The sequence below is a fragment of the Psittacula echo genome, assembly GCF_963264785.1.
Source record: "Psittacula echo genome assembly, chromosome: 3".
Classification (NCBI taxonomy): domain Eukaryota; kingdom Metazoa; phylum Chordata; class Aves; order Psittaciformes; family Psittacidae; genus Psittacula; species Psittacula echo.
In genome coordinates, this window is record NC_137736.1 from 116,914,873 (window position 1) to 116,938,230 (window position 23,358).

General features: G+C 42.5%; 1 protein-coding gene across 1 annotated transcript; it reads left to right on the plus strand.

Moving 5' to 3' along the window:
- Window positions 1-135: 135 nt before the first annotated feature.
- Window positions 136-15,464, plus strand: CWC15 (CWC15 spliceosome associated protein homolog). Its single transcript, XM_080614219.1, has 7 exons — window positions 136-218; window positions 2,366-2,504; window positions 4,482-4,594; window positions 5,506-5,597; window positions 6,378-6,488; window positions 14,283-14,401; window positions 15,117-15,464. Exons 2-7 carry the CDS (start codon window positions 2,374-2,376, stop codon window positions 15,244-15,246), a joined length of 696 nt encoding a protein of 231 aa, XP_080470345.1. The 5' UTR covers window positions 136-218; window positions 2,366-2,373; the 3' UTR covers window positions 15,247-15,464.
- Window positions 15,465-23,358: the final 7,894 nt, after the last annotated feature.

Consider the following 23,358-nt stretch of genomic DNA (forward strand, 5'->3'; position numbering starts at 1 on the left):
CCACCGCTTCAGGGCCCACTTCCGCCTCGGTAGCCATCATGGCGGACACACTCACCTCCCTCAAGTGACAGTCCGCCAGCCCTCTCTATGGTAAGTCCTCCTCCGGCGGCGGCTTCCTTACGTTATGTCCGGTCCCCGCGCGGTGCATTGTGGGTGCTTGGCGGAATGATGGTGGTGGCGTAGGGCCTGTCTGACGCGAGGTGGGAGAAGGTTGCTCTGTGAGTATTTGGGCAGGCGGCAGGCTGGCGAAGGGCAGGGTCCCTGAAGGGAAACAGGGCGGCTTTGGGGCACAGAGTGTTGGGGGCTGCGGCACGGTCGCGGGGCCGAGGCAGGACAGGGCCCCTGGGCGGACAAGGGGCAGCGTTTCTGAGTAGAGCCGGGAGGGTGACGGGGTCGGTCAGGGGGTGAAGGGGCCGCCGGCGGGCACTGGCTCTCGGCCTGGACTGCCCGTGAAGGCGGTCGGGAGGGTCTGGCTGTGGGCAGTTCAGCTCCAGGCCGAGCCCGGGCACTGTCTCTCGGGTGTTAACCTCGGCGTGGCCGGTCCTGTCTCAGTGTAGCGCTATCCAGGATTCTGCAGGGCTGCGTTTCTGAAACCCAGGAAGCTGTGTGACGGTCTCTGAGTGGTTTCAAGTCGAGTTCGGGTCCTTTAAAGCTGAGCTGAATGCAAACTGACTTATGGAAAACAGGGACAGTTTCCGGAGGATTTCTTAATGCTTCATGCAGTTATGCAGCCACACTGGATCTTACTCTTCACCTGAATTCATGGATCCCCTGGTTGCATCTAATTAACAGGGATAATTCTGAGAGCAAGTGGCTTTCTTGGATCGTGGGGCTGCAGAGCTAAAGTGTCTTGCTGAGCCGCAGCTGACTTGGACTGTGTCACTGAAAGATGTCAGTGAGCCAAGGCTGGGTACTGCCTCAGTGAGTTCAATGGTAGTAACTGTTCTGCCCAATGGGATGTCATTTTGAGCAACAAATTATTTTATCATTTTAACACTGAAGTCGTATTTTGTGATCTCATTGAAAGTGAAAAAAATCAACAATGCAAGCAGAGCATTAATAACTTTTATTTGTGTATCACAAAAGCATATGAAGCAATAGGATGTTTTCTTTGCATTTTGACGTTCGTTAGTATGTTCTTTTGTCATACATGCATACATCTGCAGATGTGTCTCTCTTGTGTCTTATCTTCAGTCTGTGGCTAATGGATGTGTGTATCTTGGTGAAGCAGGAATGAGCGTAGTTTCAGATAGTAGATTGAAGATGTCACTGGTTCATCATGTTGGGTTTTTTGGCATTGACTAAATAGCTTAAAACCCTCATCTTAACATCTTAAATACCTTAAAACTGAGGCCCTCAGTGACATGGTTTAGTGGTGGTCTTGGCAGTCCTGAGGTAATGGTTGGACTTGATGATCTTGAAGTTCTTTTCCAACCTGTTTGATTCTGTGGTTCTTGGCACAGTGGTTTGGGATTGCAGGGTCCCCAGCTCCTGAATGCAGTGCATGCTGAAGGGCTGTCTGTGTGGCTGAGGCTGATGGAGTCTGTTTCAGTCCTTTGCCACACAAGAATTGATAGTAACGATTTTGGATAGTGAATTTTTTTAGGACGTGCTGGTGGTATGTGAGTTCCTGCAGGTTCTGTATGGGAGCTGGTGAAAACTTCTGTGTTTGTCTGAGCTTTTTAAATTGCACTTGGCTTACCGAAGGGTAAAGCTTTGTGCTACCAGGAAGACATTGACACCAGCCCCGCAGAAGGTTTTGCTGGCCAGCTGGAGCTCTGTGCAGGTTGCTCCTGTGCTGCAGCACTAGTGAGAATGCTGTGCCTGGAACTACAGAGCTGAACAGAGGGCTGGAGCATTCAAGTTGCGTGATTTTCATCAGTATTTAGTTATCAACACCATCCTTGGCATGCTGTGCTGTATGTCAGCCTGCATTTCTTATTATGATACCTAGATATGGTTTGGGGAATAAATAAGGAGTCATTCCCAGGAGCCTGTTATTTTTGGCCGTCATATTTCAGGAGGGGAAAGAGTTTAGTTACAAGACTGTACTGCTGTCTTAAGGATAGGAGACCAGCTCCTGGACAGTTCTATTTACTTTGCAGACATAGCTTCATACTCTTGTTAGAGTCTGTGTATCATCTTTCAAGCATGTTGGGAAAGACTACTTTGAAAGTCTGCACAGATTCTGGCAATTCTGTCCATAAAAGCTCCTTAAATTTCAAGGATCATGAGCCAAGTGGTAGCTGATATTCTGTAGTGGGACTTGTCATTACTTCAGTAGTTCCAGGAACAGAGTAGCTCCCAGTGAAAGTCTTTCACTGTATGTTGTAGTAACACCTGGTTTTATCCCTTCATTCTGTAGTAGTTAAAATGACAACAGCAGCGAGGCCAACATTTGAACCTGCAAGAGGAGGAAGAGGAAAAGGTGAAGGAGACTTAAGTCAGCTATCCAAACAGTATTCCAGCAGAGACCTTCCTTCTCATACTAAAATCAAATACAGGTTAGTATTGGATTTTTTAGTCTTACAGCAAAACAGGCTGGGGATTTTCACAGTAGATGTTGATGTGCGTGAACAGACACTGGAGACTGTGTGACAATGCTGAGTGGACTGAAAGTGTAAGTCTTAGAAGCAGACTTAGGAGAGGTTTAATTTTAGTGGTATTTATTACTGCGTATGGACATGATGTTAGAAGAAGGTGAGCTTTGGACAGTAAGCATTTTGGGCAGTGGAGTAGAAAGAAAGTTGTCATTGGGACTGAGCCACAGAGGGCTCAGTGCAGAGCAGGATGGGATAAGAGGAGCAAAGCTGAGCATGTCTTTAAAGTAGGGTAAAGCCACATCATGTATTTGGCATGGACCACCTGGGAAGAGCATTAGAAGGAGACAGGGAAATCATGGAATAACACTTGGGCAATAGCACATGTTGGAAGAGCTGATGTTAAACACTGCAGGTGCTGGGAGAGGAAATGGATTTAATCAGTGAGAAAGATAGTGGGATACTAGGAATATTTTCCTCTCTTTGAAGTGCATAAATCTTTGTTATCCTTTTGAAAGATTAAGTGAAAACTGGAGTCAGTGTGATACGATGCCTAGAATTTAAATTGTGGCAGCCTAAAAATGTTCTTTTTATCTAACTGATGCTACTCTTGTCAGTGAAATTACTGCAAAGGTTTTATGTTTGCACTTTTTTGTCCAGATATTTACCCTTTCACCTCTTCCCTCCTGCCTGTTTGGTTTTTAGGAACATGTATGGATAAGGGAATTGGAGTGTTTTGGAGAATACCAAAATCAGCAGCATAAAAAGTGCTGTCACATGCATTTTGTTGTTATGGGAAACATTGCTGTGGATTTGTTCCTTTAAAAAAAAGTGAGGTTGGGGCATGGGTCTGTTGTTTGAATGAAGTGTGTGGGGACAAACATGTACAGGAATATACAATGTATGTTTTAACAAGTACTTCCCTGTATGTGAGAGAGATAGAGGGGCCATTAAGTGTCTTCTGGCCTTTCTCTCAAATACCTCATACAAAGTTGTCTTTGTTAAATTGCCAGGACTGCACTATTGCAAGAGAAGTTGTGTTTTAGTCCCACTCAAGTTCAGAGTTTGGGGGTATTTTTGAGCTATATCAAGGATTCCAAGTTCAGGTTTTTAATTACACAAGCAAATTAAATACTTCATCATAAAGACAGGCTGTGCGCACTATTTATTTATAATGGCTCATGCCTGTGTTTCTTCCTGGCACTCTTATTTCCAGCACTGGGTTCACAGAAAGGTGAAAGGAATTGCTGCTTGTTTTATTCATTATTTCTTTTCAAGATTTCCACAGAAAATTCAGTGCTTTCTAGGTGGAACTTTGTGTGACTCAAATATAAATAGTCTGTTGCTCTTGGCCAGTGTTTATTATAGAAAAGGGGGAGAAACATGTATTTGCAATATGTTTCACCAAAGCTAGTGTTTTGCCTGTTCTCCCAGCTCTTGTTTTTAATGGTCATGGGAGATTATCTGTCTCTCAGAGGGGAAAAGTTTATGAAAAGTGTGTTCTAGTCTTGGTCTTATCTGTAAGCTGTAGAGACTGGGTTTGTAGCAGCAACTTTGATAAAACAGTGAGGGAAGTTGACCATGATTCTCCTGGGTGTCTGCTGGGACACTGGTCTTGGACTGCTGGGGAATAGAAGATTTAGCCATAGCTACAAAAGGTAGATGTAGTCATCCTGCTTTTGTAGGAATTTATGTAGGGTCTTTTAATTTGAGAGCCTCTGGAAGCATCATGTGTGTGTGGCATGGCATGCCTGTGTGTGTAACGCATACAGAAAAGGAGACTGATGAAGAGAGAATAAACAAACATGTCTGCATGGTACCCAGTTCTTACTCTCTGTACATACCTGTTCACCTAAGGATTTATTGGCCTCCATGAAAAAATTGCTCCCAGCTGCAGACTGTCAACTTCAGCTTTTTTTCTCCCCTCTCATGTTGTTGTAGACAGGCCACTCAGGATGCTCCTGAGGAGGTGCGTAACCGGGATTTCAGAAGGGAGCTGGAGGAGAGAGAACGTGTTGCTGCAAGAGAGAAGAACAGAGACAGACAAACCAGAGGTAAAAACAAAGAAACAAGCATCCTAATATCTTTTTGTGGCATTGCTCTTCCACAAAACTTGGTAAGAAGTTTGCAGGTTGCAGACAGCATGTCATGAGAGTAAAATTTGGGGTATTGGTCTGATAGTTCAGAGCTGTTGACCTGAAAGGGAATGTCCGCTGGCATTCCTGCTGGCTTCATGCTATCAGAAGTCCAGGCCAGCAGTAGGAGAGCACAGGCCTTCCTGCAGGCCAGCTGATACAGTGTGAGTGTAATGAATTGGCAACAAATCTGGACAGCTAATAGAGTTCTCTTTTCTGTGCTTGGATAAGTGAGACAGGAAGGAGAGGGGGAATGACTCATCTTCTAATGTTACAGCACTAGTGTAACAATAAATCTGTTTTTTGAAGTGTGGAATTCTGTTCAGATAAGGTGAAGTGATAATTAAAATGAAAACCTGAGAGATTTGTTTTGGTAAATACTCATTTTTAATATTAAGCTTGAATTTACAGAATTTACGTACTTCAGGTTTAGGTGTGGGGTTATTGTGGGGCTTTCAAAATCACAGATGAAAGCAGATGTGGTTTGGACCATACTAGCCAACAGTAATACTCAATGGGAGCCTTCCAATTGGATATGTAGAATAAGGATATTTCTGCAGAGGTTTTTCTTGTGCTGTTCTTTCTTTGTGAAATAATAACTTCAGAAAACTTGTGGAGGCCTAGATGGAAGTTTGGGGATGTTTCTGCTTCCCTTGAGCAGAGGTGGGGAGGAATTGGGCATGGTGTTAAGATTAAGAAGTGAGGAAGAAGTAAGTGTAAGCTTGTATCTCTTTAAAGCAAGAGAGTCTGTGAAGATTTTTGCTTTCTGACATTTGATTCTGTTAAATTAAGTGACTTAGTCATTTTTTGTTGTTTTTTAAATGTCATAGAACACACAACATCATCGTCTTCTGTGTCTAAGAAGCCTCGGCTAGACCAGATTCCAGCAGCAAATCTTGATGCAGATGATCCCCTTACTGATGTATGTATCTTTTTTTGTCTTCTTTCCTTTTTTATTGTCTTGCATTCAGGATTTGCTGTTAATAGAAATGTATTTTTAGGTTTGCTAAAGATTTAAGCCAGATTCCAACAGATCTTTGTTGTAGGATTACTTTACTTTGGTGGAAGTCCAGAGTGGTTTGGAGGATTCTGATCCATAATCTAATGATATTCTTGGAAAGGACACAAAAATTAGGGAACTGAAAATACCATTTGAAGTATGGAGAATGGGAGGCTTTTTACACTTCAGTCAACTACTGGGTTAGTTAGAATTCCCCAAAGGTAGAACTGTTGAGATACACGGACTGTCTGCATGGGCAGTGGATTCTTGCTCCTGGCTCCTCTCCTCATGCTCATGTCTAAAAGTTAGGTCTGAGGTTTGACAGTGCAAGGGTTTTTTAATCCTCTTATATTTGGTCCCAGCAATATTGGACAGGATATTCAGGCACACTGTTATAATGACTTAAATTACAATGATTGGAGAGTGATTTGGGACAGCAGTGCTCTAGAATCTATTAGCTATTTAGCATTTGAATTATAAAAATTTTAACTGTAGTCATCCAAAAAGCACAAACATGTTTTTGTCTTGACTTTACTGTACAAGAGCAAATAAACCATTCGTATTGTGTTTGCTGCTGCTACAAGCACCCAAGTACTTCAGAAATCAGCCATTAGCAAATTGCAACCTTAGATGGGCAGACCGAGGCTATTGCTATTTAATGAAATGAACAAGCAGCTTCTTGTTCCCCTTTGTTGTTGTTAGGAAGATGATGAAGATGAGGAGTTGGAAGACAGTGATGATGATGACACTGCAGCTCTTCTGGCTGAACTGGAAAAAATCAAGAAAGAACGAGCTGAGGAACAGGCTCGAAAGGTAAAATCTCACCCATTAAAGAGCATCTGCTTTTTGCAAATTGGTGTTTGTTACAACTGGTGTGCCTTAGGTACTTGGGATGAGTGAGAACTGGTAAATAAAGTAAGTGTCCTTCAAAACTCTTCTCAAATATGATGCAGTTGTTCTATCTAATAATTGGTGTCAAGATTACTTTTTTCTTTAATGGACATCCTGTGGCTAGAGATTGTTCCCCCATGAACGGGATCAAATCCTACTCTGTTGGCTCCCCGACCTCCTTGGTGTAAGAGAGATTGTTGAGATGGAGTGCATAAGCAAAATCCCTGATGGTTGAATGGACTTCTAGGGACTGTTTGTGAGTCTGTGTTGCCAAGGTGATCAGGACTTAGGATGAACTGTACTGGCTCTAACATTGTATTACAGCAGAGTTTAGAGCCCAGGTGTTTCATCTGCAGTACTGAAATGCTCTGCTTCTGGTGGTGCAGCAGAAGTGGTGGGTATGTGCAAGATTCCCTCTTCCACTTTTAGTAGGCACTTTCATTTTCTGAATAGGGCTTAAATAGTTTTAGTGCTTTTGAAAAATGTTGCATGCTTCTGTTGGAGTAGTTTTGTATGTTTGGAACAGGCTGCCCAGGGCAGTGGTAGAAACACCATCCCTGAAAGTCTTCAAAAACCATGTAGATGAGGCCCTTAGTGATATGGTTTAGTGGTGGCCTTGGCAGTCCTGAGGTAGTGATTGGACTTGATGATCATAGAATCATAGAATCATAGAATAGTTAGGGTTGGAAAGGACCTTAAGATCATCTAGTTCCAACCCCCCTGGCATGGGCAGGGACACCCCACACTAAACCATGCCACCCAAGGCCTCATCCAACCTGGCCTTGAACACCGCCAAGGATGGAGCATTCACAACCTCCCTGGGCAACCCATTCCAGTGCCTCACCACCCTCTCAGTAAAGAATTTCTTCCTTAGATCCAATCTAAACTTCCCCTGTTTAAGTTTGAACCTGTTACCCCTTGTCCTGTCACTACAGTCCCTGATGAATAGTCCCTCCCCAGCATCCTTGTATATGATATTAAAACCCTTTCCAACCTCGTTGATTCTATGATTCTATGATGAGTTTAAAAAAACAAAACAAAAACTCCAAAGTGAACAAACACCCCCACATCCCCCAAACAAGCCACCTGTCATGTTTGTATAGGGTAATCTGAGATGGTTTCTACAGCATGCTAAATAAACATATTAAATGTTGATCAAGAGGCTAATCAAAGGGTACTGTGACAACTTTGATATCTGTGAACTATTTGTAACCTTTCCTCTAGATTAACACACAAACTTTTATAGTTTAATGGTTTTGAAGAATGTTCTCCAGTAGAGTGAGCTGGCAGTGAGCAGGGCATAGCATCTAGCAGAAACTAAGGGCAGGCAGCAGAGAATAGTGTTTTAACTGCTGTAGCAATGGAGTGCTTGCTTACTACAGGCTAATACAGAAATTTGCCTTTAGAATCAGCAGGGTCTGCAAAACTAGTGAGCTCTGTTCAGAGTGTGAAGCAATTTTGGAATAAAGTACTTTGGAAGGGTAAAAGCTTCTATACTGTGCTGCTTCAGTGCAGAAATGTTGCTGTAGAAGACTGTTGATACCCGATTCTCCATCTGGCTTGTGAGGGGGTCTTTTACATTGGAGTGTGTCTGAAAGCATCTCTCATCTCTTTACTGAGGCATTTGAAGTATGTCACATAGTACTTAAATGGTATTCTGCAATAATAACATGGTGAAAATGACTGAAAAACACTGGCAAGTTATTCCAGGTGTTCCTTTGTGAAATGTACTAACTTACAAATTAGGGGTGGCAATGTCTAGGAAAGACTTCTACTTCAGCTGTTCTGAACAGTGCATAAATTGAAAGCTTAGATCGGTAAGGGGTTTTTACTTTGTCTGGTAGTTGTAATTGCACATCTGGATTAAAGAGCATAACTTGTCACATTTCACTATAGAAAACTTGCATTATAAAAAGAATGGCAGTAAATTGCTGCGCAGACCAAGTGCATGCTTCTCTGTTCCTGTGGAGAGCGCAGGAATGTTACCATCTCTAGGATGTTTTGTCACTAGAGGGTGCTAAAAGCTATGAAGTATTTAATGTAGCGCTTGGTTTATTTTGCTGTCTCTTAGCTGGTATTGTTTTTTACCTTCATGGATGTTCTACTTCCCCCAGATGCAGGGTTTTTCATGTCCAATGCTATGTGCATACTGAATACACACACACTTATCTGAAACTAATGTTTGTTTTTTCCTAAAAAAATAGTGTTAGTTACTTACTTGCAGTAGTGCACACTATTGCACACTCATTGTATGTTCTGTTCATCCTGAGACTGGTTGGTGGCAAATAGGCTCTCTTAAAAATTGACATCTTGAGTAAATAGTGATTGCTCTGCAGGTACTTGGGATTTTATTTTCTTGTGGATTTTTGAGAGTAGGAAGCTAAGACAATGTTGATGGCTAAAGTAAAAACCAAGGTGGGGTGCTGTCTTGGAAAGAGTCTTTAGGAGCACAAGTCTCCTTAGAAATGATCATGTATGTGTATTGGCTTTAGTGGTGCAATCTGCTTAGATTATGCCTTGTTTTCCATGGCTTTGAAATAAGGTGTTATTAGCAAAGCATTTTATAGCCATCCTATAAAAATCCTTTTTCCCTTCAGATATGTGGGTTTTTTTCATGTTGTTTATGTTTTGCAAACCATAATTTAAACCCAGTTTTGTAAGTAACCCTATATTAGTCATGCAGCTGACTTCAGGAGAACATCTCATGTGAAGTCTTAATTGTGTAGTTGCTGTTAGTCCTAATCCATGTAAAGGGATGGTTTATATGCTGAAACTCTACTGCCCATAGTAGACAGAGTTGGACAGCAAAGCGAAACTGCAGGGTGAGTGCCTGTTCACTCATCATTCTCAAATCTCTTTGTTATACAGACAGATTAACGTGTCTCTGCATCTTCTTGGAACATGCCAGGGTTGTAACAAGATGAAGTGGGTAAAATATAGTAATATATCCCAAATTTGTGTAAAATGCAGTTTTTTCCCTGATCCGTTATTTTGATTTATTAAAATGCTGTTCCAGTAATATCTGAGACTTCTTTTAAAGTAAACTGTATCTTTCTTACCTGTTTTCCATCATCACTTTGGTGTCCAGTATTTAAGTTGCTGTGAAAGGAAGATTCCTTTTCAAATGCATCTCTGGTGAGACAGCAGTTAAAAGATGAGAAACTGCTTTTCTTCAGCTCATCATGCCCTCTGTTAATTTCGCTTCTGTGGTAATACCAATTTCCATAAAAATCCTCTAAACCTAATTTTGACAAGTATTAGAATTAAGAAGGTCTGACTTCCTTCAGGATGATAACTTCCCTGTAATCTGTGTCACAAATAGTTTGTCAACGAAATAAGCAAGTCCTGTCAAGGCTTGTTAACATCTCAAAATGCTTAAATTCCCTTGAATTGTGTAGAAACATTAAATAAATGCAACACATGTTTTTAAAACCTGATTGAGTTGGTGAGTCTTCCTGACTTTTCTCCAGCTCTCCACAGTTTTAATCTCTCAGGTTGTTTCTAGTAGACACTAAGGTGACCAGAACATTTTAGAGTTGAAAGCCATTTCCGTCCCAATTCTGAGTCTGCTAAAACTCTACAAGCACAGGTCCGCTGTGTGTGCATGTGAAGTATCCATGGATGGGTTTCATGGATAACATTTCAATATTCCAAATCCAGCATTACAGTGCTCTTGATTTTCAGTTTTTGAGCACTTCCTTAAAAGGTAAATGTAAATAATTGAAGCCAAACCTTAAACCAGTGAGCAGCTGAATGTGCAGTTCAAGCAAAGCTATTTTAACATCCAGTCATTTTATGCTTATCTGAGAACAGACTGAAAGTTGTTGGCTTGGGTTTAACAGTTTTATTTCAGTAAGTGTTTATCAATCGCAGAACCATAGAATAGTTTGGGTTGGAAAGGACCTTAAGATCATCTAGTTCCAACCCCCCCGCCATGGGCAGGGACACTTCACTCTAGAGATGTCATCCAAGGCTCTGTCCAACCTGGCCTTGAGCACTGCCAGGGAGGGGGCATTTATCACTTCTTTGGGCGATCTGTTCCAGTGCCTCACCACTCTCTATAACTGAATACATCACTTTACCAATGGCCAAAACAGATCTTAGCTGTGTCCTGTGTTTTAGCCATGTCGCAGACTTCACATAAAACATTAGAAGATGAATTTTGATAGACATTAACCCTTTCACTTAAATTTTAAGGGTCTCAATGATTAAAATTGATGATGAAAAAATAATTTCAGTAAAGAGGCAAAAGCAGGTATGCAAAAAGAGGCAAAAGCAGAATATGTTTCTTCACTAAATGTTAGAGACATGCTCACAATACTTTTTCTTTCCAAAATCTGATCAGAATGTCCCCTCTCTTGTGAGCAAAATGACAACAAATCTGTATATAGACACCACAGTTGGGATTACTCTGTGCTCTTGAGATTTCAATCAGTTATGTGAATCGCTGTATTACATAGTTAGGAATTTGCATTGGATTAAATAACTGGGGTGAAAGTTGCTTCATTCCCTGCTGCTAAAGGCAGTGCTGTCATAGTTTGTCTCTCACAAATTAGCATTTAGATAAGGTTATGTGATTAATTTTTTTTTTCAGCCTTCAATGAAATGTGGGTATTTCAGGTTTTCATTGAGCTACTTCACATCCCTAAAAAGCGAGTAGGATAACTACAATACAACAGAGCCATTTCAGGAATTTCAGCACTTTCTGTAAAAGTAATCTTGCTCTGTGCTAAGGCTAGGAGCTATACTAAAAAAAAATAACCATGGTAACAGTAATGTTTCTTTTTCCTTTGTGGTCAGAAACAAATATGCCAAGGGACTGTTATTCTTACAGCAAGATAAAGAATAATTGTTTAGTTAAGGTTAATACAGTTTTGTTCTCCTTTTTTCTTCCCCCAGCTGTGATGCCACATGGTGAGTTCAGTTGTACAATGAAGGCTTGCTGTGAGATCCATTCACAGGGCAGCGTCTCCATCTGCTTTCTGGGGGTATGGGACTCTCTGCCAGTCCAGTCTCATTCCCCACACCATAATATTATTCTTCTGTTGCCTCTGCCTCTAGCACAGTGGTTACAACATGGTTGACATCCAGTTCATCTCTGTAGGTAGCTGGTGCAACATGCTGCCATTGAAAAGCACAGCCCTGCTCTCTGTAGGGAAGGAATCACCTAGAGCAGGATTTTTGTGAACTTGGCTTAGGAAAAGAGTTGGTTACCTCTTGCTGAACAGACAGGCAAAGAGGCATTACTTTAGAAAGGGTGAAGTGAATACAAGTATTATTTTTCCCCTTAGGCTTTTCTTGTGTTGTGGGTTTGTTGTAGCCATAGTGTTTCAGCTTAATAAGCCTTTGTTCCACCAAATAAAAGAACAATGTAGGCTTTGGAGCAACCAGAGCCTCTTATTCTGTGAACAGCTGCACTTGATGCTGCCTCAGAGGTGTGAAGCTCAGACAGCTATGAAGGTTATGTCTGGTCTGTTAGATTTGATACAAGCCATGCTCCATCGCCTGGAGCTTTCAGCAGGACGGGCAGTGGAAGATTTATGTGGAAAGTTGTGGAACATAATGAAAACCTCTTTTGGCTGGAGATGAGGGATTCTGCAGCTCTGGCCAAGATGCGTTACTTAGCTTAAGTGTAAATGTCAGTTTTACACCACGCCTCATATTTCCTCTATGTCATGCCTCTGAGATACAAAACTTAGTAAATTACCTTGTTTAAAATCTTGGATACCTTCTTTGGGAGTTTTAGTGAAGCCAAATAATACAAAAAGTCTTCAAGACTAATCTTCAGAATTAGTCTTCTTCCTAAAACTTGTAGCAAATACGTTGAAATATCATCCAACCTGGAACAGCTCCGTCATAGAGTGGTTTGGGTTGGAAGGGACCTTAAAGATCCTCTAGTTCCAACCTCCCTGCTATAGGCAGGGACTTTGAATGCCTGAATTCCACAGATGAATTATCATGCATGCCGGATCTTTTTAATGTGCCTAAACCTGGCGCTGCCTTACTCAACAGAGCTGTTCCCTGTTTGCTTTCAGACTTTCATCTGTTGATCTTTAATGACAAAGGTAAACTTACGCAGTTTGTTACTACTTCTACTTGTCCTGCCTCTACGTGTCTGAAAGACAGCAGAGTTCTGGTTTTGAGTAGAGCTGAGAAGCAGCAAAGGATCACACCAAGTGCCACGGGCTCTGCAGCATCTTGTACTGTGAATATGGAAAATCAGTGTTTGAAAATAAGACTGATGGATGTTTTCTGTACCTGTTGTCACTATACAAGAACATTTGACAGCTTCTGCTTGCATTATGTTCATAATTGGGTTTAGTAATGTAATAGGTGCAAAAGTAAAATGTAATAATGTGAAATTCCCAAGATTGCCCCTACCACTTCTTTTAATTATAGTGCAATTTTTGCTGCCCTCCAGTCCTCTGGAATTGTGGTTAACTTGAGTCAGTGTAGCTTTTTGCTAGCAATTAGCAGTTTTGGACTGAACTTAGTTGAGCTTGAAGTGCCAAGTTGTTTGGGTCGATGTACAAGTTCCATATCCCAGGTTCCGTGGCGGTACAGGGGAGGTGCAGTCAGTAGAGCCTAGAGCATGGTTGGTGTCCTGTTGTGTGTATTTCAGTGTGAGCAGAAAAGCCATCTTGACTCCTTACTGTGTTCTCTAGATCTCTCTGAACCGTATTGTATAGATCTCCCTGAGATGTGAGCTCAGCTGCCTGCAAACAAATGCAGATGTCTACTTGTAGGTGTCTTAATCTGGAGCTAAATTCTACTCTTAGTCTTATACTACTTGTAGTGTAATGCTTCTTAAAACTGTTATTTCAGTTTTTATTTCCCTTTTTTGTTATTTTTTTTTACTTTCTATCACCACATTTCATCACTTTGGTTTGATAATGCTTTTTTTTTGTTACCAGAAAGTGAACTATGTCAGGCTAATTGAGCCTGAAGGATATTGCATGGGTTATGTAAAGCAGATAAAAGAGAGGGACTAGTTTGGAAGCAGCAGGAGTATGACTTGGGGGTGTTGGTTGATGGAAGGCTGGACATGACCTGACAGTGTTTGCTTGCAGCCTAGAAACTATGTCCTGGGCTGCATCAGGAGTGTGACCAGTAAGACAAGGGAAGGGATTCTGCCTCTACTCTGCTCTTGTGTCAATCCCCTGCAATGCTGCATCTAGCTCTGGGGCTCTTAAATAGTCTTATGACTTCCACTGCTCAATGTCACCTTAGATTTCTCAGTGTTCTTTTTAATTGATCCCTAGGGAAGTTGTAGTTGTAAAACCCAAGCAGATTGCTGAAGATAAAGAAGTTTCAGCATACTGTAAAGTTTCTTCCACCTGATGACTGCTGTATAATGTACTTCCTCTTCTCTTGAGGATAAAGAAAAGGTTTTAATCTGTATACAGTTTTTAATATAAAAAAATATGTAAATGGTAAAGCTGGAATTGAACTGAATATTTGGTGGAACATCAGAGGTAAGCAGAGCAGATAGGAATGTTGCTAGATTGACACTTTATTAGCCATGTTAAGCTCTTTAGGGTATCTCTGCTTCTATCCTTATTTTACTCGTATGTAAGTGTCAAAGGCCCTGAGAAGTCTTGAGTTAAGAATTAAAACTCTGTCTGTGTGAGTGTTCATGGCTAAATAATGTTTCTTTCTACCAACTAGATGAGAAGAATGGCTTAGAAAAATAATACATCAATTTCTGGTTCACAGGAACAAGAGCAAAAGGCTGAAGAAGAAAGAATTCGGATGGAGAACATCCTGAGTGGTAACCCACTGCTGAACCTTACTGGCCCAGCACAGCCTCAAACAAACTTCAAAGTGAAAAGGAGGTACTGTGCACCCAGTACTGTGACACCCATCCCCTTGCTCCCTCTGGATACTCTTGAGTCAGAAAATGTTATCACTGCTGTTGGATTTTGTTTCCTTCCTCAGACCTTGTCACAGCGATGTAATATAGGATCAGGATACTGATGCATATGGTGATTGTCTTCCGCATTTCTCTGAACAAATTGTCCTGCTCCTTTGGTTTAAAAAAGAGGGAAAGAGAGATTGAGAATTGTGTTTGTCTGACTTTGTGCAGACAAACAGGACTAAAGTAACAGGACCAGAGTTCCTAAAATAATTTGATGTTGTGCTTCCCTTTAAAATCTGGCTGCTTTGGGAGCTTTTATTTATTTCTTGTAGTGTAACTAGAATTAGTGATTAGCAGTCGTTTTCTCAATACAGTTCTCGTTTGCAGATATTCCAATGACTGTTGTGTTTATCAAAAATAGGGCCATTATATTAAAGGGGTTTTTTTCTGCTCTGCTCAGATGGTCTTTATTTTCTGTAAGATCAAATAACCTTTAAGCGATATTCGTCTCGCTTCTAACTCAGGAGCATGTAGGAGATGGCTTGGATTAGAAAAATAGATCTATAGATAGATCTAGTGACTACTTGTTCTGTGTACATTTAAATAGGAGGGCCAAGCTTCATTTATGTATTTCTGTAAGTTGCACCTCATCTTCATCCAATCTTACTGAAGTTCCAAACTTTTCTTTTCAGATGGGATGATGATGTTGTCTTCAAGAATTGTGCCAAGGGTTTGGATGAATCCAAAAAGGACAAAAGATTCGTGAATGATACTCTGCGATCAGAATTCCACAAGAAATTCATGGAAAAATACATCAAGTAGTACAGTTTTATGTGCAGTGGTACTGAAGGACTTGGAAGATCATGGATGTTCCCTCCCTTTCCCTCAGAATTCAAGGCTGAATACTTGGTCATGAATTCCCATATACTTTTCCAAGATCATCATCAGCTTCATAATTCATAATTGCTGTGTATTGAGTTTTTATTCCTGCAGTATGTCTTCCTTTTCAGTTCTAATTAAATCAGTTTGCGTTTCATGAATGTTTTTCTGTTCACATTACTTTTTACTATCTGGCAGGTCAATGGTAGAGAAAAGCTGGTTTGCAATAAGTACGTCCAATTGCTTAAATTGCTTTCCAAAGGAACCTGTATTTATAGTGATGGTGGTTTGTAACTTAAGCTACTTATGTAAACATTAGTAATATCAAAGGTGGGGAGTGGCTGAGTATGATAAGCAGTGTGAACTGAAGAGAGTTATACTTCCTGCAGCAAATTGGACTTCTTTGAATAGCTTCTTAGAAACTTAGTTAATAATCATCCTTTTTAGTTTCTTTTACTGTCAACCAAGTTACAGTTTGGGGGGGGTAGCTCCAGGTTCTTAGCAGTCCTGCTTTCTGGGCTTTCCTGGCTCAGCACTTGTGGAGCAGCACCAGGTAATGCTCAGGGGAGGATTGAGCAGGGGATGCTCTGTGGAACCATTGCAGTTTTCCTCCTTAACTGACCCCTGCATTGCTGGGTCCCTCTGCCACAGCCATGTGGCTGCATGGTTCAGTGTGGTTCATTACGAAGTGTTGTCAGAAACTTTGAAAACAAGTGCTTTTATTAAAGGAGTGATCTCCTCAAGATACCCAAGTAGACTTTGTTTGCTTCTTGAATGTCCATTTTAACACTTGATAAGACAGTATAAAATATGAATGAAAAATATCTTGGTTGTAAAGGGATTTTTTGTTTCTTCTTTTCTATCATCTTGGTTAAACTTGAAATCATGGCCAAGTGATGCACTGGGTATGAACCTAATGTTTGCAAAATGTGGTAGTTTTCTCTCTACCCAGAAGGCTGCAGCAGCAGAACTCAGATGTGTTTATGTAAAATTCTTGCCCTTTTCCTTGTCTATGTTATGCTCAGTCCTGTTCATTCTCACAGACACGATTTCATAGTCATATTATTAGTTTCAAGTTCTTAATTTGAAAATATATCTGGTTTTCTTTTGAAGAGGGTTAATGTAGAGCACAGTGTTTGATTTTTTTTTTTTGTTTTTCTTGGGCATGCCTCTGGTATCCTTTAACAGCTTTCATTACCGTTAGCTATGTTTTCCATGCTTTCATCAGTCAGTGTATTAGTGCCAGCAGCTAATACCCGTATTTAATTGGAAGCAAGATTTTCAGTGTGCTTAAGGTAATGTGAGCTTCTACAGCTACTAGAGGCAATATGTGTTTGTTTGTTCACAGAAACACAGAGTGTGTTCAGCCTGTGGAAGAGAAGGCTCAGGAGAGACCTTATGACAGTCTTCCAGTACCTAAAGGGGCTGACAAGAAAGCTGGAGAGGGCCTTTTTACAATGATGTGTATTAATAGGACAAGGGGGAATGGCTTTTAACTGAAAGAAGGGAGATTGAGATTACATCTTAGGCAGAAGCTCTCCCCTGTGAGGGTGCTGAGGCCCTGGCACAGGGTGCCCAGAGGAGCTGTGGCTGCCCCATCCCTGACAGTGTTCAAGGCCAGGTTGGACGGGGCTTGACACAACCTAGTATAGTGGAAGGTGTCCCTGTCTGTGGCAGGTGATTGGATCTGGATGAGCTTTAAGGTCCCTTCCAACACAAACCAGTCTGGGATTCTTTTTCAAACTAGCATATGATTCTTGGAAGCAGAAAAAGAGGTTTTAATTCTGTCTTTATTTTAAAGCTACTAAAATCTTTATATGTAGGCAGCTTATTTAGAAGGGGAAAGAAGCAAAGAGCTGTGCTTGTCAGGGTCTGGCAGTGGAGAAGCCAGCCACTGCTTCAGGTCTGACCAGCAGTATGGTTGTCACAGCAACAACAAAAATTACACTGCTCTTGCAGTATTACAAGATGTATGCTTGCTTTGGCACAGTGATTACAATTGGAGAGGGGGAGATATAGCCGAAAGGCCAGTTGAATGCATTCGTGGAAATCACAAGTGCATAATGCCATCATCTGTGTACTCTTAAGTAAACAAACTCTTCTTAGAGAAAATAATACTTCTAAGAATTCAGATGGCTGGGGTTGGATGAGGTCTTCCTTGGACATGCAGGCAGTTGTTCTTAACACCTGCAGAACACCCCTTCCTTAACCTCGCATAAGGCATGGGTGTCCTCAGTCATTCTTCCCAATAGTTCTCTGCCTTTCTGATTCTGGAGCAAGAGCCATAGGGACCTTATAGCTCCGGGCTGGAGCTTTATTTCAGGCTTTTTGTGGCATTGTTGTTCAGCTCAACCATAGAATTTGCAGATCTTATCTCTGACCTCCCTCTAAAGCTTTTGTATGTGAGCCTCCTGCAGTGTAAGCTGACCCACAGCCTGAGGACTCAGCGGTACACTAACACAATGTGATAATTAAGGCATCTCAAACCTTATCTCTTGGTGGGTTTTGCATCATTAACTGCTGAATTCCCTTCACCAATACTGGAAAGCTAAAGCGCCCTGTGCTTGTCAGGGAAGAACGCTGTGCTTTCAATACTGCTGCTGTATTGATGTTCCATTTTCTATCATGCCTCTTGGAAAAGCCAAACACATCACTTGTTCATGTAAAGGTGCAGTGTGACACTGAGTTCTTGAAGAAAATCAGCATCTGATGATCTGCACCTCAGCTCCCAGCATAGGTTTTTATCCAGGAACCTCTGCTGAGTGTGACAAACAGGTCTGAACAAAGGCAGTGGAGCTGGGAAGGCAGCTGTCCTGGGAGGTGAAGTGAAGGAAACATTGGGCACTTCAAGGAATGCGGTATTTTACAGTTCTAGTGATCGGGATTGATTAATCCTATGGCTTTTGTAAGCTACACAACATGATGCTTTGTAGTATCATTCAGTGGTGATGAACACCTGAACTACTGTAACCAGTGGCTTGAAGCAAAGCCATTTGCTTCATAAGCAGTTTCCCCATGTTTATAATTCTTCTCAGTGTAGCACTGGAAATGAAACCCAGGATCTATTTTCCACAGGGGTTAAGTTAAACTTCTAAGTTGTTTGGTTTTTTAAGCCTTCTCTTCAAAACTTTTACTTGGAATATGTTTTATAATTTTAAAGGGATTAATAGTGTGAGGAATAAAGCTTAATGATAGCCCTGCAGCTGGAAATAACTGTGCTGTCTGTATACAAGGTTCTGAAGTGTTTAGCATCTATTCATCTTCATCAAGTAGGTGGCTGAGTATTAAAGACTTCATATGCTTCTGTTATTAAAAAAGCACCTTTTTAGTAAGTTCCAGTCCCCTGTTAGCTTGAGCTCTGTTTGAAATAAACCGTGCGGCAGAGGTGATCTGATGCTTGGCCTGTTCACATTTCAATGCCTCATGGGCAGCCCAGGCAGTGCCTGCTGTGATGACAGCTTGGTGTCTCCTCTCAGCCATGCCCAATGAGTTCTCTGCTTCTTCCTACAACTACAAATACCTCAAAGTCTCTCATGCTGGAGGTGAGATCTGAGCACAAGGTCAAACCATGACATGGATGTGGGATGTTGCCTTAAAGTGCTTCACTTCAAAGGGAAGGATGGAGGATTCAAGCCTTGAAGGGATGTGCTGATGCTTCAGAAAGTGCTTATGGCTAAAGTGATTACTTATATCTGCAGTCAGGGCTGGCTGGGGACTGAAGCCTTAATTCTCTTCCAAGGAAAGTCAGAATCGCATGGAGAGCTTCTCTGATTTGCTTGCTTTCTCTGTGCTTAGTGCTCTGTAGTACTGATTCAGGACGGAATCACAGAAATGGTTCTGTACACAGACGTTCTCCTTCCATCTGCTCTCAGCTTTTAGAATGAAATGTACTTGTTGGTCAAGAACAAAACTTCTGCCAAATGTTGTCTTGCTCATTTGGTAGAAAAAATTTGGGATGCTTTTTCCAAAGAAATAAAGCCTTACGTTTGTTGTAAGTTTGGCTGCTTTCTCCCGATGCAGACTGGCATATCGTCATGGTTAGTGATAAAAGCAGACGCAGCCTCATTGCCGTGCTTTATGTCTCCAAGATATGGTTCAATCAGAGTGCAGATAGGCATGTTTGGAAAAGTCCTGTTTCCTAAAGAAGGCTCCTTTAAGTTCTCTTTTTGAATGGGGGATGAGCACACAGAACAACAATGTTGTCGTAGGTGTCCAGGTCACTCATTTAAAATAAATGAAAGAAAACCAGCACTGAATTCTTCAATCACTGTTCTTCAGTCACCAACTTCAAAAACCAGCTTTCCCCAGTAAAACCTACCCCTGCTAGCGATATATGGATTCATCACATTTCCTGCTGCAGGGCTTGTTCTGGGCAGTGCAGCAGAGGCAGGCTGTGAATGTTGTTAGTATAGATGACACTTCACTGGAAAATCCGTCTGGTTTAATACTTTCAGGGCTGATTCCATGTCAGTTGGAGGCACGGGTAAGCTGATGGTAACAACAAAGCATCACGTTTTCTGAGAGCTTTAGGAATTATCCATAGGTGTAGAAATCTATAGCAACAGTTTTATGCCCACCTCCTCTTTTAATTTAAGCTTGCTTTGCAAACACCAGCTTTTAAAAACGATGTCTATTTTTCAGTGCAGGCAGTGAGAGGAATACTTTTAGACAATTCCAGACTCAGAATTTCTAAAAAAAGGCAAATTAAAGCCCTTCTGCATGTAATACCCCTTTCTGCCATTTGTTCCAATAGAGAATCATAGAACAGCTTGGATTGGAAAGGGCCTTCAAAGCTCATCTAGTTCAACCCTTCTGCAATGAGAAGGGGCATCTTCAGCTAGATCAGGTTGCTCAGAACCACATCCAGCCTGGCCTTGAATGACTCCAGGGATGACCCATCTACAAGCGAGATGGACTTAGGTAGGTGTTAGAGCAGGGGATGGTGATCAGGACTCTGGGGAGTATTTATAGCCACTAACCCAGGATGGTGGCCTGGTTTTCATTCCCCCTGTTGGACTTACGCTGCAGAACTTGGTCTATTGGTGGACTCAGGCATGAAGCTAAGGGGTGAAGTAATGATTTCCACTCTACTCTGAGATGGGAGGAAAGCAGGGTTTGGGTTTGGGTTCTGCTGCAGTTATGTGGATTTGCAGGAGCAGCTCAGGAAGTAAACCCTTCCAGGACCCGAGCAGAGAGCAGGGTGCTGCCACACCAGCTCTGCCTTGCTCCATTCCTGCTGAAGGGGGTGCACCTTTACCCCTGCAGTGCTGAACCATGGGGACCAAGGCAAGGACCCACCTTAGAACATCTGGTAGCCCCAGTGCTCACAACAGAGATGCAGGAGGTCTGAATTAATAGTACTTGAGGCGAAGGATGGAGGGAGGACTGCTCAGTGTTGGTCCCTTGGTAAGTTCATGGCTCATGCACTGGGTCCCTCAGTCTGGAGGCTATCAGCCACCCATGGTTCTTCAGCAGGACCTGGGCACTGATGTCTTCTGCCAGTCTGGTGAAGCACTGAAGAGAGATGAAGAAAATACAGTCCCAGGTGCAGAAAGGCACATGTTGGTATAGACAACGGCTGTGCTGCACTCAGGTGGCGGGCAGTGGTCTCATCAGGGATGCAGCCACCCTCTGGGACATGCCTGGGTTGGCACTAACCCATCCGGACCTCTGCCTTCCAGGTCAAACCCCGCAGGAGGACAGAGCTCGGGACATAGTGTTGTCTGTGAGCTGCCCATAGCTCAGCTGCAGAGCACAAGAGCGTGGCTGGATCTAGGTTGGGAACAGGGAGCTAGGACCTTTGGCGTTAAGATTTTATTAAAATTAAGCAGTTTTGGTCAATTAGCAGTGATCTGCCTCAGAAACAATTTTAATTCTAATAGAAAGTCACTAGCAACTGCTGATTGCAGATGGGAGTGTTTATGGATAAAGCCTTTCCTTTCCATACTGCTGTGTCTGCCTGGCTGGCTGCTCTTTGGCATTTGTTGCTTTGGAGTGGGTTTGTTATTTCATTTCATCCTTTTCTTCCTCAATAGTTACTCCTTGCCAAGAATATCAAACCTGAGAACTGGGGCGAGTGTGTAGCAAGGAAACAGAGATGCCATGAGGAGCCTTGGTACAGGGGAATGAGAGGAGGGACTTGGACCTGGAGGGTGTTTGAACTGTGCTCAGCTGCAGATGGACACAGAGCGGAGCTAGCAGATGCAGGAAGTTAAAGGAAAAGATAATACTAAATGGTGAAATTTAGAGGAAAGATGGGGAGATCAGAATGTGATGGATGAAGGGGAAAAATGAGCAGAGTAACACAGGCAGAGAGAAGCTCTTCCCACTCCTATAGTCAAGGAGGTGGTAACTCACTGACTATGACCAGATGCAATCTGCTCTCACAGACAATCAGGACTTGTTTCAGCTGCCACAAAGGATGGGTTTCAGAGTCTTAGCACACATCGTTGCTCTTTTGACAATCAGTTCAGCGACCTGCCAACAGGTTTTCCAAAGCATCCAGCACCTCCAGGAAAATGCTGACCAACATCTGAAACTGCAGTGAGTGAAGGAGTGTCTGAAAGGGAGCTGGGAGCCTTTGAAGATCCAATTTCTACCCCAGAATGCTCGAAAACCAGTGCTCTGAGACATCAGTCCTATGACTGGCATGGCTCTGGTTCTATCCCAGCGTCACACCGCTGGCTGCAGCGGAGTTATGCTTGGTCCTCGCTGCTGTAAATGGGAGAGCAAGACCAAGATGTTTCTGAATACTTGGAATTCTTTTTTTAGCAAAGTGTGTGTTCTAAGTGGAAATAACAATAAACCAAAGCCCTTTCTGGAATATCCTGGACATCCAGACTCAGCCGCCTCTTTTCCCACTGAGTGCATGGAGTCTGGTGGGAAGAGCCATCCCCACCAGCCACACGGACAGTAATAACTGAGCATCTGAGAGCTGCACATCAGAGGTGGCAGGTTGGGCTCTGGAGAGATGGGTCGATGCTGTATGGCTTCATTATGGGACTAATCCAGCGGCTGCTGCTCCGAAGGAAAGGGTTTTGTCAGCATGTTGGAAACTCCCCACAAGTTCTCTTTGCTGATGCAGCGGAAACAGCGGGGACAGCAGGGACGTGGTGGGGCCAGCACTGGGTCTCCAGCTAAACCAGCTTCTGCCAGCAGAGGAGTGCATCCAATGTGTTCTCCTTATGGATTTTACTCCTCTTCTTGCCCCTGTAATGCCTGACTTTAAAGAAAGGCAAAGCTGGTCCCCACTGTGTGCACATACAAGGTCACCCCTTCTCCTCAATGCCAGGCACATGGAAGGAGCCCGATGCTCATGAAAATGTCCCAATGTTTTATTATCTTGCTTTGAAGCACCCAGATCCCAAAGCCAAGCCTTGGGCTCACTCCAGCCTTTAATGCTACCCCAGCACAACGTGGGGATCACAGTGAAGACAAAACAAGCTCATTTGCCCATCAGTGATCTCTCTTGCAGTGGCCTCTTTGTTGTTACAGCACAAGGGGCTCTTCCACGTTACAGGCTACAAGATACAGTGCGATGGGTTAAGGCAAGGCCAGAGATCCCAAGAGGAACAAAAGAAGATAAGCTCCCTTTATATATACTGTACGTTTTCTGTTCATGCATTATTGACTCATCTCTGCCGAGCAGTGTTTATCTGGCACAGCACAACTCTCATTTAGCAACAAAGGACAGCATCATTTTTCTGTGCCTTGTTTAAACGGTATCATCTTTTGCTTGTGTTCTCCTTCTAAAATGCTTGAGCAAGCAGCCCACAAGCAACCAAGGCAAGGCGACAGCACCCTGCTCCCTGCCATGTGCCTCCAGCTATGAAGTTTGAGGGGAAATGAAACATTGAGCCAAGTAAACCATTTCAACTCTCTGATTCAGAAGGGTCAAAGAAAACCCATCCCCAGGAGATAAAGTAGGAGCTTTCAGCTTCTATTGCTGGCTGGTGTTTGTGACATGCTGGGTCATGGTAACACAGACGAATACTTTAACAACATTTAGAGTGATCTGTTTACACAGAAATGGTGTTTTACATCAAGGTCACTCCT

Coding starts and splice junctions, on each gene's coding strand:
- CWC15 (XM_080614219.1), top strand. CDS start 2,374: ATGACAACAGCAGCGAGGCCAACATTTGAACCTGCAAGAGGAGGAAGA. Junction 5,598..6,377: donor CAGATGATCCCCTTACTGAT/GTATGTATCTTT, acceptor TGTTGTTGTTAG/GAAGATGATGAAGATGAGGA. Junction 14,402..15,116: donor AACTTCAAAGTGAAAAGGAG/GTACTGTGCACC, acceptor TTTTCTTTTCAG/ATGGGATGATGATGTTGTCT.